At 38.7% G+C, this 18,780-nt stretch overlaps 1 protein-coding gene across 3 annotated transcripts in view; it reads right to left on the reverse strand.

Moving 5' to 3' along the window:
- Positions 1–18,780, reverse strand: part of lpp (LIM domain containing preferred translocation partner in lipoma) — a 150,372-nt gene that overhangs the window by 94,564 nt on the left and 37,028 nt on the right. For all 3 annotated transcript variants that reach the window (XM_061077968.1, XM_061077969.1, XM_061077967.1), the window contains one exon: positions 646–845. In XM_061077968.1, coding sequence (XP_060933951.1) covers positions 646–841 — 196 coding nt within the window. In that variant the 5' untranslated portion in view covers positions 842–845. The remainder of the gene's footprint in view (positions 1–645; positions 846–18,780) is intronic.

Consider the following 18,780-nt stretch of genomic DNA (forward strand, 5'->3'; position numbering starts at 1 on the left):
GAAAGAAAACTGGCACAAAGCAAGGACTGTTACTATCAACATCTAGAAATGAAGGAGCTCAAGGATCACATGGGCCTTTCATCCGAATATTTTTGATCTTTTAAATTATATTTTTTATTCATTTATGACTCAAATTATTTGTTATATTAAATGTGTAAAAAGCAACCTCATAAGAATTCCACAAGTTGTTCCAATATCTCAATAATTGAAGATAGTTAGGATGATCACAATAGTTTCACAGAGGACAAAGGAATACAATGAAATTCCAAAAACACAATCACTAAGTGCTTCGTGTCTTTTTAAACTCCTCCATAATTTGCTCAAATTCTAACTCAAATTGTTATCAATGAGGGTTTTAGGACAGAAAACATATACTATAACAACAAAAAAACAATAACGGGTAAACAAGCAGTTATGCAGCTTAACAAATCTACCACTTTGGATTTTGTGCTCGTTTGAAATCAGTCAAATGCAGAGGGTGACCACCATATCACTTTAGGAAATATTCAAACTATACCAATATGGACTCTTTGACACACAGATTGGAATTTGACAGTCAAACCACAATTTCATATTAAGTTGAGATACATTTTTCATTTCCTTGCTATTAGTTCAAATATTTACTGCTGACTTCTGTGACTTTACCTGAGGGCTCAGGGTTGGTGGGCTCTCCCATCTGTTTGTAAGGGTTGTACTTGGGCTTGGGTGCAACCATCGGGGCAAATTTCTTGGGTGCCTGCTGCTGGGAGATAGAGATGCTCGCACTGCCCATAGACGGTGTGGTCTCCATCCTGGCAGCCACTTGTCCTGTCTGGTCGTTACTGTTCACTTGGTTCCACATGGTTCTGTAAAGGGAAGAAAAAAAACGTCAAACAAAACTCGGAGCAGTGAATTCAATCTTAATCAAAGGAGGCAATGGGAACTCTTACAGACTTTTAGAGCCAGGACTAAAAGTAAAGAAACATCATTATGGATCACAATAAGATGGACTAGTGTCATATTGTCATTTTAAATACTGCCTCTAACAGTTAAACATTAATGGCATCACATACTTCCACCCAGGAGGTTACGTTTTCACCCCAAACAGATTTCCAGGAAACTCGATGGAAGAATGCAATATGAGTCAGGAAAGAACCCATTAAATTTCAAATGGGTTGTGAATCTAGGATGTTTTTCCAACTTTATTAAACATTGCGAGATGGGGCGTTTTTCTGAATTTTCACCATTTCCCAGGGAATAATTCATGGATCTTGGTGAAGAAAAAAAAACAATCAAGCACCTTTAGGGGACTGATATTCATGAGTGATTAGAATTTGGGGCAGCTTGACTTAAGGGGACTGTTGGCGTTAGCGACGGTATGCACTCTACTATGTGCCATTCTAGGTTAGAATTTAAAATATGAAAAGGACAGCAAGCTGAGGGTAAAAACATTTATATTTCTTCAAAAACAAGAGCACCAGTGATTTCACAAGTGAGACAAGAGAAGCCAGGAAGGTTCTGCGGAGTCCTTGAAACAGTGTAGTCCTGGGCTAGATTATAATTAACATCCATTGACCAAATGATTACTTTGATTATAATAAAACACATTTTCCAAAACATCACAACTGATCCAGAGACACAACTACATGCAGTTACCATATGGCGAATATAATGACAGAAACAGGAAGAAACCAGGTATGAGGCTAATTGCTTGGGTTGGGGTTGTTCAGTGCACTCGTATAACAATCATATAGGGAAAACAAAAACAAGTTTTTATTACAGAATGTTGCTGTTAGTGTAATACAGTCACCTCTGCTGTGCGTGACGGGGGGGGGGGGGGGGGGGACTGCCGCTCAAGCCACAGGAAAAATGTGTGAGAATCAACTCTACGTTTTTCTATGAACTATTGTGTGATACTGTTAAGGCAGCTGATAATGTTATTTTGTAAAAGAAAAACAAGGTTGTCTGACATGTGTTAATGTGTCCAATTTAAAGTTAGTTGCAACTATGTCTAAGCCCTTTCCTTTACTTTGCTTACATCCTCGGTTGCAATGCTTACAACAACAAATCAAAAACACGAACAAAAACAAGACGTGGGACACAAAAGAAAACAACACAGAACTTTGTAGCAGAAAAACTATTGAAAAATGTTGTAATGCTGATGTAACCATGAGTGATTTGCAAGTGTTGATGTAGCTGTCCAAACTGAGATCAGATCAGAGTTCAGGAGCGACAGAACACTGATCTGCACGTCAAGTAGGAAGGTAAAGATATAATACATATTATTTGTATACGCTGTTTTTCATTCTTCTTTTTGATTGGGAACTGAGTTCACAAGATGTATATAGTATATATATATAAGTTTTACTTTGAGACGTAGGTCTAACTGATAGCTGATCAATATAATGACTTGCCTTTAATTTATATGTCAACTTGTGTGTCCTTCATACAGTTACAGTGAAGAAAACACTGCTCGGATGAAGTTGCTGTAGCTGAGGACACAAACATCCAGTATTTCACCATCTCATTCTGAAATCACTTGAAATATCTGAACTATTTATACGCCGCGCTCCCCATCCTTCTTTTTGTTTGTTTGTTGTGCTGCGTTCCTCACGCCGACTGATACAGGGTTTACATTCTTTCACCGAACCACTGCAGAAAAGCCCACGCACAATCATCTTTTAATATCTGCTCAAATCCCAGCCCCTCCTGCCGTCTGAATGGTTCTCACTTTTGATATTTTCCATCGGCTCTTAATGCTGCGATTCAGACGACGCGCTGGTGTCTCACACCCACCTGTCCTTTGAGTGCGAACGCTTTTATTTCCCGACTCGCAAATGGCTAACAAAATAAAAGATGACTCGGAGAGAGGGAGGAGTGAAGAAGAACATTATCTTAGCATGAGTGAGTAGGACTCAATATGTCAATTTCAGTTTGTGGTTAGATTTTTTGATAATGTAAAATAATGTAATATTCAAACAGTGGGATGTCACTTAAAAAAACACTGCCCGAAAGTGCACATTAAACCCACTTAAATCACTTTACCTGTTATTTCAAAGAAACCTACTCAGACCTCAGCATATAATTATTACAGTGATTGAGAGATTATGTATAAAACCTGGTTGGCGCTTTGTTCTGTGGTTTGTAAAGAGTAACAAGGACACGGTATGTGAAAAGAAATGTTCCAGTTGAGCTTTGAAATGCAACGTCTGACTGAGCACCACAATCGCCTGCATTGTCCTGAGCCAGAGGCAGAAATCTCAATGCTTCTCCAAACCCTGGCAACTATGAGCAACCGAGATCTTTAATACATTAAAAGATTAAGAAGAAAATCCAATGGTAAGTCCTTAACCAAATATGCATCAATCAATCAAACAAACTTCATTTATATAGCACCTTTGATGCTGGTGCGTGCATTTCAAAGTGCTTCACAAATTATTGACAATATGATAGTAAGACAGCAATAATAAGGAAAAAAACAAGAACATAGAAAAGAAAAAACAATTAAACAACTAAAAACAATCTTAGACTTATGTTGTTCCATCTCTAGATACTTTCAGTCTACATGAAAAAGCTGGACACTGTAGTTTTTAGCAAATGTTACTCCAACAAAAGAAAATAGACCATTTGTCAAGCTATTTTCAGCAGGAGATTTATACAGGTTTGATTGTCTGATGAATATTTTTGGTAGTAGGTCAGTGAATTAAGTCCAAATTAACGGTGAAGATGTGACCGTATTCATTATGATGATGTCAGGCAGTGCAACAGTGTGGCTTATTGTGTGTTTTTACTATTAATTAAAAACTTATATTTTTGAACAATAATGGAGCAATGCAGACACAGAAAAACTAGATATCAGTTATTAAGTGAAGAGATAAAAACTATAAGTTGGATTGATTCATTGCTGGCTTTCTCTATTCCGAGATTTTTGTTGACAAATATCAAAATACAGAACATCAGGTGACAGTTGAGAGACTGCAAGAGAAAAGACAGAGGGAAAGAGCAGTGGAGGACATGACCAGTGACTGAATAGAACAGCGTCTCCATTTCTCTCCCAGGGCAAGAAGTCATGTACTGTCAACTATCAGATAAGATATATACTGTATAGCAACCGGATATTTCAATTGATGTTGACAATATGTCAGATCACAAAATGCCGCCATCACAGGACATATGCCAAAATCAAGAATCCAGTGTGGTCTGATCTCCAGGCCGACGGGAAGCTTCAGAGGATTTTTATCTACGACGCTTATGTTCAACTTCCACAGAGGAACTGAGGAGGCAGGCCGAATCAGCAGGTGTTTGTGTCGCCTTTTTTGTGTTCAGCATATTAATTAGTTGACTGTGATCAATATGGCTCAATGAGTCATGATGCAGTTTCACAGCAGAAAGGTCCCAGTGATGTTTTCTTTGGGCTCTAAAAGGCTCAATACAGCTCTATCTCAGCTCTACAGCCCACGTCATTTCAATCGATTTATTTATAAAAAAAATTGATGGCCATACTTAAATACAGAACACCAACCTTTGTAATGTGATGCATAGAATGGCCTCCCTTTGGTGATGCATCTGATGTCAGATGAAATTGATGATGATGCTACTAACAGCTGGTTTTCGCCAAACAATCTGCTCAAACAAATCCTCACCTTTGTTAGTCTCATGCCTGACAGTAATCCCACCCTCGTATCAAAATCAGCAGTGATCCCACACATAAAAACGGAGAGTTGGGTTGTATGTTATGTCTGTTGTTCCATCAAAAACCAGAGAGAAATTTCTTTAAGTGTCCTTCCAGGCATTTTTCAATATTTTGTGCCAAATCAACAATCTACTATGCAATTGCTCATCAAGACAGTTCTAGCAGCTCTGCAGCAGCAACAATGGTCACAAATTCTCCTTCAGATAAAGCTTTCAGCTTCGTAGCTATTAGCACAAAAATTGCCTGCATAACACTGTCTCTCAGAATGTGGTCTTGTAAAAGCTGCTTGTTACTAGGCAATCAATCTTTGCCAAAACCCCAAGTAATTCATTCACTTTTGCATGTTTTCAGCTGTGATGACACATGAGATTTGCCTTTGTCAGCACTGGCCTGACTTTTACTTCTTATTTTACCCAACATAATTGTCCAGTTTCTCTTGAAAACATTCCAAATCTACGGGGAGATCACATGAGTCACATGAACGACTTTCAGTTTCATCCTGCATGTCTCCAGACTGTGTGAGGACACCAGAGGGAACCATCACAAACACAATGCACATGCAGCACATACCAGATGCAAATTACCTTTTAGGTCGATGCGGTTTATTTAACTTCTGTCAACTGTTGCTACTAAATAAGATGATCATACATTTCCTTATTGGTCCACTGTATCTGCTCCGATGTGTTTGTGATAGAGAAATATACCTCTCTTAGAAAAACACACAAAAACTGTGGGGAACACTCGACAGGAAGACACAAACACACAAGAACACAGGACATGGTTACAAGTGAGGAAGAAGGTATAGGTCAAAAGCACAGAGGACAGGCTGCATCCCTATCAAAGCTTGGTGGAAGGGGAGCCAATTGTGTTTGCCAGGGCAGTTACAAGATGACTTGCAAAGCTGTGACACCGTGTTTAACAGTTTGCTTTATGGGGGCATGGCAGTCAGGCTGTCTTCTCACAGCTGTTCCGCTGCACTTTTACAGCTGTCATTGAGGAACTGCTGCAGGTGTTTCTGCTGCATTAATCTTTCATGCACACCAAGGAAACTATCAAACAAACCATCCAAAGAGGACCACAGAGAGTACTGAATCCTCAAATAAAATAGCAGGGTTCAGACATTTTTTTTCAGGGGGAGGGGGGCACGACACGATCTGTAGAGAATCTTCTTTGTGGCTGAGAACCTGAATCACATGTCGAAAAACATACACAAAACCGCAGAACTTGATCTGGCAGTGTTCCGGATCTGGGGCTTTTAAAATACTCTACTAGCATCTCTACATAGTTTGTCTTTTGTCTTCTCCATTACAAACAAGCACACAAATATCTATGGGGGAGCTGGCTGCTTTTAAAGGAGTGTTTTGTCTTTTTTTTTCACTCGAAAGCTTTGAGGTTACAGATGAGTGACTTAGCAGAAGTTAATCAAAAAACTAACAATGTAAACATAGTCAGTACATTACGTTCACGTGATGTAAAGGAAAAACTAATAAATATAGAAATGATTCATACCAAATATTCAACTACTGATGGTACATTGATAAAGAGATACTTGGCTGAAGTGGTTGTGGGGTGCGTGGTATGTTAGCATTTTCTGAGACTCTACCTAAATAAATTACTAACTTTACTGATTTTTTTGGTCACTTGGATGTGGCAGAAACAAGCTTTAGACCAATAAGTCCAACTTTGATAGCAATCTGCTGTATTACATTACACAACAGAGGGTAATTACATATTAAAATAAAAACTGTATTTTGCATCCGGTGTACTAAGGCTGAACAATAAAACAATATTAATAATTATCGTAATGGAATTGTCAATACCAATATAGGAAAGGTTCACCCCACACTTACTTTTTTTTAATGCATTGTAAAAGTACAGTAAGCAGGTATATAGGAGGCATAGTAGATATACCTCAAATGTGCGTGTCAAGAGTTTGTTTCTCTGTCCTTAAAGAGGAGTTTACATTTATATTAAGTAATAATGGGACATTAATATATATAGATATATCTATATATATTTCCTATAGATATATCTATATATATTTCCTAGATAAATCGATAGACTGAAATTTGTATCTCAATATAAGTTTTACCCATGTCATCCAGCTCAGCTATTTAGCACTATTTGTCAGTGTTGCCCATAATATTGCATGTTATCCTGCCAATCATAGAGTTGTTTAGGAAAAGGGAACTAAGATTTAAAGGGCAATTATGCTGCTTGTCCCCCACCTTGTGCTCCGTCCCATGAGTAGAGTTCAGTTAAAACCACACAGCCCCTGGTTCACTAGGCACCGATCAAAACATCACTTCAAAAAGACACTGCAGAGATGAAGACGGAGATACACTTTGGCTGGCAGATTTTCCATAGCAAACAGAGGGGTGGAATGCGACTGGGATTAGCACTCACAGTTCGTGACGCAACGTGCGGAGGATCAGCCATGCGGATGAAACCGCTTTAAAAATTAAAGGTTCCCATCTGCAAGAGGTTGCTGCCGACTGCCCGGCATTGGACCTGCTCTGCTTCGGAGGGACGGTTGAATGGCTGAACAGGTTAATGCGACATTACACAAACAAGCGCTTGCTCCCCGCGTTCTACTGTTTGGAAACAGGGAAGAGCAAAGAGTTCAAGTGGTCATTATAGATCTCGAAATGTTTTGTACGAGAGGGTAAATATTTGAAAGAGCCGGAAGTCTGACACCATGCCCTGTGTTGACATATTAATAAAAGCAAAAAGCTGTTTTGGACCTCTTTCAAGTGTTAAAACATTTATAGTGAAAGCGTAATAGCAGTGTCAGGGCATCAGAGGACCGGGCAAGTCAAACATGATGTTCTGAAACGTAGCCACAGCAAACAGTACAAGATTATATTCACATCACCTCAGGAGCAAATCATGATTTTATTACTGCTAATGCTAAAAGTTAAGTGGCATTTATATTTAATTTCAGCAGGCTTTACTTTATTTTAAAAAATTACCCGAAATTACTCTTATGTGGATATTAATCATGGCAATTTATTTTAAAAAAATGCAATTAATTAAAAGGATTTGATATAGTAGATTTCCGAGAGCAGATATATTTAATATTGTTGCGCCCTCAGTGTCTACATGGTATTTTGGTGAATGTACCTCTGTAGATTTCCTGTAGATTTTTTTCATCACACTATGACCTAGAAAACACACACCCAGCAAATTTAGGATTTGACTGCGTGTAAATATGAGAAAGCAAGCGAGAATTTACTTCTTTATCCCTTTAAGACGGGAATTCACTGCGAATAAATATGAGACAGTAATTTGTTATTTTACTTATCCATATAAACATGTAGAGTATGGATTAAGTAAAGTAACACATCAGCGTGAGTCCCAAAACAGCGAGAGGTCTCGGTAAGTCCTCAGAGGGATAATTACTTCATAAATAAATAATAATTATGGGACATTTTCAAATATGATGTTTGCATGTGTTACATTGCTGTGAGGGGTTAGATATTATCTCTTTGATTAATTGATTGTGTCTCACATTAAGTCAGGCTTCAGTTGCAGCCTGCACCTTTCAATAAAACACTCCTGTCAGTCAAACCTGTGCAAAAGAACAGTGAGGACAAAGATGAGCCAATGGCAGACTGCTGACTCTTCTTTGAAATACATCTTTAGCAGCTTAAGAGAAAAAATGCTGCAAAACACAGATTTACCATTGGTTAAAAAAAGCTTCAGAATTCAAACATTCAGCGACAGAGATGAGGGATTTGTTTAGGGGTACAAACCTTTCTGTAATTATTGATTAATCAGCAAAATATTTTAATAGTTAAAGGTAATAAAGCCTAATATCGTGACTGAGCACAAAGATGCTGCCAGGTTGATTTTTCCACTGACCTGGTTTATTTTATTCATCTAATTGGTTTGATTAGCTTTGCAATTTTTTTTATGACTGAGTAAATTAATTCAACATGTTTCTCAGACCAGAAAGATACACAGCCATTACTTCTCTAACATCAAGTCTCTCTATATTTGTGAAATTTAAATAAAGGATAGTGGTTTTACTCAGCTGGTGATTTTGGGGGATTTCATTTCAGCATTTATAGGGAAATGATTAAATCATGACTTATCAAATGTCTCTATTTTGTACTAATTATTCATTCGAAAATAACAAACAATAAATGTACCACTTACAATGTCTGCTGGAGCCCAAAATGGATTACGAAAGGATTTCACATGGGGGCCGTATAATTTCTGTGGAGGTTCAGATTTGGTCTGGATAATTCAATCAGTGAAAAACAGAAGCAGTCACACAAAAGTTGAACCTTCAGTCACACAAAGGTCCGACTTAACTGTGTGAAAAAAAAAGGTCTTCCGAGGTCCCGATACATTACAGTGAAGGAATTTCACCTCTAATTCCAACAACAAGCTGTTTCAACACCTCAGTCTCACAGTCACCTGCTGTAAGTCAGTCCTTGTTACTGCACTGACCGCTTAACACAAACCCGCCGAGACAAGTGGGAGAAGAGAAGACAAGAGACAGCCAGGAGGCAAAATCACCTTTTTGTTTTGTCAAAGCAAGTGTGCTCAGAGCTCAGTGAAGAAGAGGGTCTCAATCACAACTCATCCTGTCTACACCCAGGCAGGAAGCCGACAGGAGGCGGCCAATTTCAGTCTAACAGAGGCGAACAGGCAGAAGGTGCTCGCCGCAGAGGTGAGAAGAAACTTGTTGTGCATCAACTTACGGCAGCAGATACTACATCGGTATCAGCTGTGCAAAACTGCGTTCTTTGTTTCGTACCATCACAACCAAACTACATGAGACAATTTGATTAAAAATATGTTGTCACATGCTTCACTTTTCTTACGAGAGGAAGCCCTTTAAACTGTCACAGGGGAAAACTTTCAGATTGCTGATTATTACTTTATCAAGGAGTAAACAAACTTTAGAAGATTTCTTACAGCTGCAGTCCACCTCTCTCAGAGTCCGTCTTTCAAACAGAGCAAGTGTGCCGTTTGTTAAAGGCCGGAAAATTTGAGATCACTTCTCCTGTGTGAAGCCTCTCATAATGAGGCTAATTACACAGATGGATATTATGGAGGTTAATCAAATGATAAACGCAGCAAAAGCCAATTTGTTTCCCCCAATGGCTATTGTGAGGACCTAAACCAGTTGATAACCATTACAAATGAGATTTAGAGCTGTGACTACTACAAAGAGTTACACCCCCACACACCTGCACCCCACAGCAGCTCCCTGAGCAAAAACAGGAGGTGACAAACAGCCCATGGTACCAAGTGAGAGGAATACAAGGGGCTCCACTGTTTTTGTTAAACACAGACATCACGTGAAATGTATTTTTACATTAATATTGTTTTATTGCCTAGCATTAGTACACCGGATGCAAAATAAAACTTGTATTTTAAAATGTAATCACCTCTGTTGTGTAATGCAATACAGCAGATTGCTATCAAAGTGGGACTTATTGGTCTAAATCTTCATCATGTGATATGACTACTTAGATTCAGCAGGAGCTCCAGATATGTAGCCATTAAGAAACTGGAGGTGATCAAGGGGCCATTTTCAGATTTCTCTTTTTGCTTAACACAGGATTTGAAACTACTGACTGTATCTTTTCTGAACACATATGTTTGGAATGACCTGTTTGCTTGGCATGTGGTGAAGCTGGGTGCAGCTTTTTTTTCTGAAACTGTCAAAGTTAACCTATGATACACCGGATAGTTGTATTGCAATGATTCCATATTAATTGTTTTACATAAAATGAAAGAGAATTTGCTTATATAGAAGTTTAAAGTATTTATTTTAGTATTTATTTTTGTATACACTGCATGTCGGCTATTTCAGAGGTCATGGGTCAGCATGTCTGCGTCTGTCTCAGTCCGATATGGTGAATATGGTAAACATTATAAAATTATCAAAATAAGCTGGCAGTGATTTTGACCCGCAGTTTAGCACAGACATTGATTGCTGCTGTTATTTATCATATGGCGTTGAAGAAGACGTGTTCAACATACCGCCCTGCATCCACTGACTGTGACAGAGTGCCCGTCGACTGTTTACTCAGGTCTTATGAACCGCATCAAGCAGTTTTTCTCAAATTACTTCAGTAACTCCTATATTTATTTCTAAGGCTTTCTTAGAGTAGCAACTCTTCCAAAAACTCAACCTCTCCTACACTTTTTTCAGTTCATCATTGGGTCTGCAGGGTTTCCCCCAGTGCTGTATAGGCCTGGCGGGCCGCCAGGCCTTACACCCCCCCCCCCCCCCCCCCCCCCCGCCAGGCTAAGCGTCGCATGTTTTTTTTATTTAAAAAAAAAAAAAAAATCCGTCACTCGCGCACATCAACAACACTTCACTTCCTCATTGAGCCCCGATCACAGACATGGCCCCGATCCCCAAGCAACCATCCTATTGGTCCAAACAGTCACATGTCCCACCCAGACGCCTTCACTGACCCTCGGACAACAGAATGCTCCTTTAACACAGTGTTTTACTGAACATACGTCGCCTTCACTGATCCTCAGACATCAGAACGCTCCTTCAACACAGTGTTTTACTGAACATAAGTCAAAACCGAACATAAACATAAACCTAGTCCGTTACACGATTAGGCTGCAGCTATTTGGTTTTATTTATTTAAAAATAGGGTACTTCTTATTTCATACATTTTCCACAAATATGAGGAGGACTCAAATAGCCCTACAAAGTTCTGTGTTTAATTTATTTCAAAGTAGGCCGACACTTGCCTGTGTATTTTGTTTGTTTGTTGTTTTGTTGCTTGTCTGTTTGAGTAGCTGGCTGAAAGCAAAGAAGTAGTACGCTTATCTTTTATTGGTAACCAAACTGTTACGGTTCATTGTTTCTGAAATAAGAGGCCTGACTGCTATGTTCACAGCAAACTTGAATTTTTTTTAATATTAAGTAGGGCTGCCACTAACGACTCTTTTTCTATCGATTAATCTGACGACTATTTTATCGATTAGTCGATTAATCTAAACGATTAATTTTCCTCCGAAAAAATCAAATTGACCATTTCAATTCAGTTAATTTTATTTTGATAACAACAAACTGTATGTCACCATATAATGCAGCACAAAACAAAATGTAAACAAAGGCTCAAATATTAAAGTGCAAAACTCTAGGTTTAAACTAGCAACTCCAACGTGATAAAAATAAATAAAAAAGAGGGCTTATAAGTTAAGTCAGCAGTGCAACTCAAAAAGATATCAAAGTATCTATTTAACCCCTTATCAAAATAAAAAAGTTAGGTGTGCATATTAAACAAAGTGCAACATGTTTAGAGTATAAGAAACAATGGTGTCCAGCTCAAAATCCGACTCAACCCCCCCCCTGCGGGTGCCTTCTAGCAGCCCTACCACCAGGCTTAGCAAGTTTTCTGGGGGAAACCCTGAGTCTGTGATGTTTTTATCTGTGATAACAAGCTGAACATGTAACGTTTACACACCAAGCGGCACAGAGAACATCTTCATGGTCAAAACACTTGCTGAGAAAATCTGCTGTTTGAATATGCTCTCTACTCTCCCTTTGTGCTTAAAACTGTCATTGTTTATTTGCAGCGTTTCAGAATTACAGCCAAAACAAGGATTGTATTTCTGCATCACTTGGGCATAAAAACACCACTTATCCCACTAGATAACAGATATGTTTTTTAAAGTTAAAACTCAAAACTTCCTAACAAGATTTGCATGACTTTTTTTGAACAGCTGTTGAGTAGTTTACTTGAGTTGTTGGCCTTTGCTCCCTAATGACAGCAGCACAACTTTTCTGTAAATACGTGAATCTGACTCTAATGCTGACTGACAGCTTGTATATTGGCTTGGGATATATCAAATAGAATTGGATGGCTTGCATGACTGGAGTATGTGCTCCTTGATACTGCAAGTGGTAAGATGCAACGTCTCAGGAGTTTATCTTATCTGAGTCTCAGGGGGTTACTGACTGACAGCTGTAAATATATCACAACACAACCATAACCATCTCCCACATACCTCTGTGGTAGAAAGCACATGCACTTAAAAATATATTTGCATCAACAATAAACAAAGGAAGGATCTGTATATTTCACATTTTTAGCAAATCCATAGCAGATGATAGAAGATGATCTGCGTTCACCTGATCGTATGGGGTAATGCCATCTGCCCCAAAGAAAAAGGGGCAGATGGCATTCATGTCACATCTCTGGCTCAAAAATTTAACACCAGCAATTTTACAACATTGTATATATATTATTCAAGACAAACATTAAAAAATATTAAAGATAAAGCATTTAGCTAAGAAGACAGACCAAAGGAAGTAGCACACCCTACTGTGAACGGCAGTAAAGAAGTGAATCCTGTATATAACGGAAGAGCGAGGACATCATCTTAGATGTTTCTCTTCAACGTTTATTTTTCAATAAACTGTCACATTCTGTTCCTTACTTGTAAGACGCAATTAAAAGGAACAAGCAGTAGCTTGAAAAAAGAAAACTACAGACGAGTACATGAACCAGTTTGATTACTTCAAGCTTATATGACTCAAAAGTGGTTAAAAGGTCAGGGTAATATTAGCAGGAAGGACAAGGATAGAAATGGTTTGATGAATCTTTATCAATATGAGAGGAAAAGCAAGTGAGCAAGAGTCGACAGCCGGGTCTGAGAGGCTGTACTGGAGCTAAATGTTCACATCAGTCTTCTCACAATAATATCAGTTTGATACAGTGTTTGCTAATTAGGCATGTTAGCACGTTAACATTTGTCAAATAGCACTAAACACACAGTAGAGCTGAGGCTGATGGGAATGTCATTATTTAAAGGGTGATTACAATTCATCCTCTGAGCGCAGTGAATGTCTGAAACTTCACAGCAAATGAACACATCGGTAGTTTTCTGCGAACTTCACACCATTTTATTTTGATGAAGCAAATTAAGCTGTTGAGTGATAAACTCTAACTAAATCAGGTCACATTGTTCACAATTGTTCTTATTTTTGTTCTATACTGATACAGGCCCAAATATTCTGTATAGCTTCGGTACGGAGAGTTTCTGTAATAGACATACTTTACAAGAAGTATTCAGTGAAAGGTTCAAACAACAGTTCTTCTTTGGATAGTTTAAGTTCAACTCGATGGTGGTCCGGTGTCAACGGACTAGATAATTTAAAAAGACAACACTGGCCTACATTTTTTCCCCCAACACCCTTATTAGCATCTAGTACTTCCCGTTTGGCATTAAACACTTCTGTGTACAGCACACATAAATAATGCGTGATAACATCCAAACTGCCTGTCCGAGAAGCTTACGGGATGATCGGTCCTTGCCTCCAAATATGCCAAACAGCTGCCTATGACGGCTCAAAATTAAATCAAACTGTTAATCCACAAATTACGGAGGTGACAGTGAAGGACCATTACCCAACGCTGGCCTATAGCTACGCATGTCACTCTCGGATAGGTAGCTAACAAGTGCCTTTGGTTCTGAAAGTGGATTTGGGCAAAGTCAACGAAGTAAAGCTTATCTGGGAGGGAACAACAGTGTGTAAGAGGAGCCCTGGACTTGCCTTGAACACTTCAAACATCACATCAAACCATCATTAATTGGCCTCATCTGACAGGCATTATCCCGGGGCTTCTTATCACAGCAGAGGAAGTGCTTATCATTCAACAGGAGGACTTTTTTATTTCCTGTAGCTACCTGTGAGGACTGGAGGGAAAAAATGAGTTTGGTACCATCTTCAGCCTTGATGTGTTAATTGCTGCCTTTAATTTAAGAGAAATTTGCACTTGATGGTAAGAGGGGAATCAGCGGAGCCTGTAGACTGATACTGGAGGAGGAGAGTGGATGTCTCCTCTATTTTAAATATTTGCTCAGTGAGGTGGGAGCATTCTTTGTAAAGTTGAATGATAAAGCGAATAATGAAAAGTGAGAGGCCTTGGACTGTAGCACACACGTAGCTGGGCGTTTCAAGGATAGTCTGCAATACAATGTAAGGCTAGGTGATAATTAAGTTGACTAGGTTTTATCCAGACAGAAAACCCAGAGATTCTCTAAAAACTTTTTGAAATGTAATTTATGAGGACATGGACACACTGGAATCCTCATCTCTTAAGAAAAGTTGGCAAAGTTTACGGTTGGACGGACTTAATTATGATCCTGAACTCACAAACAAGTCAAGTGTCTGGCCATACGACTCCATCTGCTGCACTGGTGAGGACTGAGGCCATGAAAAAATGAGAAAAGGGAGGCAAGCATGTAATTTGGGGGATCAAACTGTCATCTCTGTGTATCTTTGTAATTGTACATGTGTGGTTTAGGAGCTGTAAATCAGTTTTGAATACATGTTTCTTTAAGACATATGGTGATTGGGATCTCTCTGCATAATTAGCTTAAAAATGCATCTACTTTTATATTTCCAACACCACTGTGATATGACGTCCATGCACAGATCCTAAAAATGTATCAAATCATTGGATGACAAAATATAAATAAATCCTACTTAAGGACATGGAAAAATTCAGAATATTACAGATTTATAAACTCATTATAACATTTTAAGATACTATTACGAAAAAGTAATATGTCAGTGTTAAAGAGTTTAACACAGAGACAAAAATGTTGCTGTGTAATCGTGGTATCTCTAATCTATAGAAGGCACCTAAGGACAAATAAAAAAAGATATAAAAGTAGCTGAATCCAAGATGTTTCTTTGGAAAATGTTTGGCCGATGCAATGTTAAATAAAATGTAACACCTCTCATAGTTTTATAACAGCAGTGACTGAAACCATGTGGACAGACGAAGGGAAAGCGAGATGTAAAAACAGAAGAAAGTCACAGAAGATATATAATCCCTATACTGGAAGAATGGTGGATTAACGGATTTCTGGATTCCTCACAGTCTCTGCCATATGCTGCTGTAGTTACACCTTTACACCAGCCTGACTCACTGGAGATGCTTAAATCCTTCAGTAAAGCAAACCTCAACCAAGGCCTTCCAAAACAACTCCTTCAATTATGTCCCTTTATGCACTGTTATCAGCAGAAATCAAGTCAAACTTGTTTCAAACCACCGGGACGTTTGTGTTCCCCTTTGCATTTGCTTAAAAAACTTCTGTCGATTTATTATTCTGTGGCAGTAAACAGATATTTTCCACTTAAGCGAGTCTGAGATTTTCTGAAACCTGTTCATATCACAGGTATTGAGTTGTTATTTTAATGTTCAACACAGCTTATCCTCTGCTGCTACAATAAGCACTGCACATCTATCCCCTAATTCAAACTTGTATTGGGTTTTGGCTTGGGGACATAATCCCTTCCCCGGCTCGCTCACTGGCAAAGCCACATTGAATCAACTCATCAATACCACTTTGTTTACTGAATACAGATGACTTTGCTCAAGAATCCCCTTAGCACAGCACAGGATATAAAGACATGAATGAGTGTAAGCTCATGATGATTTCATCTGAGCTTTTTTAAATACTTGAGCTACTATTTAAGCAATTGCAGCAGACAGCGATTTCGCTTTGCAATTATATCCAGATCGTTTGGGTTTGGCCCAATGAAAGAGCCTGGGTGCTTTACCCCTTTATCTTGACTTGCAGGTATTGCCTCGTTTGTAAACTCTTCTCAGGAGCAGAAAAAGGTCCTGTGGGTTGGCAGCCACGGCAGCATTGCACCTCTCTATATTCTACCGTGCTGGACTACAGGACCACAGACACGCACTGGAACAATGAGGGGCTTTAGGTCCATAACTTCATCATGTCACACTGAGCCAGGGTTTCCTCATACTCGCTTTATCACACACAATACCAGTAGCTAAGCTCACTATATGGTTCTCAGCCACTGTGGAGGAGTGTTAGCCATCAGCAACAAAGAGCCTGCGATTGGCTGTAAAAATACAATTAAGGGAAGGGGAGACTAATTTATACACCTATAATGTGATGGGAAAAATTCACTGTGTAGTGTGATGGTTTACCTCCACTATTTACTCAATGATGTGAAAAATGAAATAATACTGAATTTTAAAGGCCACAACTTATTTAACATGTTACTTGTCATTCAGAGCTGAGGTGGGACTCAGTCGTTGTTCATATCCTCAACATGTAAAAATATGCTCTTCACAATATAAAATGTAATTTCCATTGCTTCAACAGAGTAATAATACATTACTACAATTTTTAACATTTAGTTTGGTGTCCCAGTGCAGCCACGGTTAGAAGGTTTTTCTGTGTGGGGTTAGCATGTTCTACCCTTGTCTGTGTGGGTTTTCTCCAGGTACTCCGACTTCCTCCCACACTCCAGTGACATGCAGATAATTGGGGTTGGATAAATTGATCGTAGGTGTGAATGTGAGAGTGAATGTTTGTTTGACTCAATGTCAGCCGGGATTGGTTACAGCTCCCCCCACAACCCTCAAAGGAAAAGAGGTACAGATAATGAATGAAGGGATTTTAACATTCTTATATCAGCTACTAGCTACCATGCCAGGAGAACTGTGTGTCAACAGCCTAATATCATTATATTTACAACATGTGAGACCCATTATACATCAGATAACCCATACTATTCTGGTATAACTACAAATAATTCAATCTTGATCTTATTAAATGTACTACTTCCCTGAACTAAGAAAAGCTGGATGGGAAAAGTGGCTATGGAACTTCTCAGTGTTTGATTACTGACTTTTGTTATTAAGGAAAACATTTCTGAACAGTGCCTGGGAATTTGCTGATGCCCTGAACTGTCAAAGCATCTCCAATGGTGACTTTTGCTCCTTTGAACATCAGAATAGACTGTTAAAATGGAAATCCCTTTTGCTGGTTATAGCAACAAATAGACCTACCAAACAATGTCCTATACTTTCAGATGAGTAAACCACAATGTTGTCTGTTGTCAGGACCAATTATGAAATCAATAAAGTTTGATGATCTAGGGAATAATTTTAACAAAAAGCTGAAGGCTGCCATTGAAACAAGTCAAACTGAAAGAGATTAAATATGAAAAGCAACCAACAAGGAAAACAGATATTAATGCAAAGAAAAACAGTTGGAATGAGACAATATTCAAAAAAAACACACCTCACTTATTTCAGACCACTTCTCAAAGCCGATTTCTGGAACCCATAAAAAAGCCAGAATACTTTGACTATGACCAGCCTCGTAAATCCCGCTCCAAACGCTACACAATCACCACACCAACATCAAAATGTGAAGAGTTGGCTTAATTTTTCAGAGACAAGATAACAGAAGTCAGATTGGACCAAACTAGGTTGAATAGAATGTTCATGAGCTTTTGTCTTGGAAAATGTATCCAATTCCTATAATACAGTTATGCAGTTGATATAGAAAATGTTTGTCCCACTGGTGTATGGGACATCTGGTGTCTTATTCCTACTGATCCGCCCGTCCTTAATTCACACTGTATGTTGTGTTATTAAACTGGTCCAACTTTCACTAAAGACAGGAAGTTAAGGGACAAAATAAAGGGATCAGAGTCCAAGGTTGTTGTTGAAACACATTTGGTCAATACAAATTGTTTCATTTGTAGAGTAAACAATGTTACTTGATTATCTCGATCCAAACCAGAGTACATGAAAGGGACATTTTCTCCCACAGCAGATGAGGACTTTAGCTAAGGGATTTCTTACAGATTACTCTGAAAAACACAACATAGTTGTGTTTTTTAAATGTTTACACATTCTTGAAATCCCTTCTAACAACAGAGAGGCAAAAACAGAGACGCAAAAAAACAAACGCTTTTGGACTTCCTCGATTCATACACAGATCATAATTTCCCAAAATGAATGAGATGTTTGTAAAAATTCCTGAGGAAAAAGAAATGGCTGAAATCCTACACTGCAAGAAGCATCTGTGCAGCATCAGCTGGGTTAAATTATTTGATCCTTAGTGCTTGCCCAGTTGTTTGGACTCTTACTTAATCTTTAACTCCTCCACTGCTCACTCTGCAGCACTATGACCCTCAGTGGAACCTGGAGAGGATTAATTGAAAAGCAAAGTTAAACTAGTTGTTTTTGGAAGGCTTTATCCTTAATTGACTGCTGGCTTTTGCTGTTTATCTCTTCCTGCTGCTTAAAACCAAATCCAAAGCCACTCATTGGACCAGC

This window comes from Limanda limanda, chromosome 9, assembly GCF_963576545.1.
Source record: "Limanda limanda chromosome 9, fLimLim1.1, whole genome shotgun sequence".
Lineage (NCBI taxonomy): Eukaryota > Metazoa > Chordata > Actinopteri > Pleuronectiformes > Pleuronectidae > Limanda > Limanda limanda.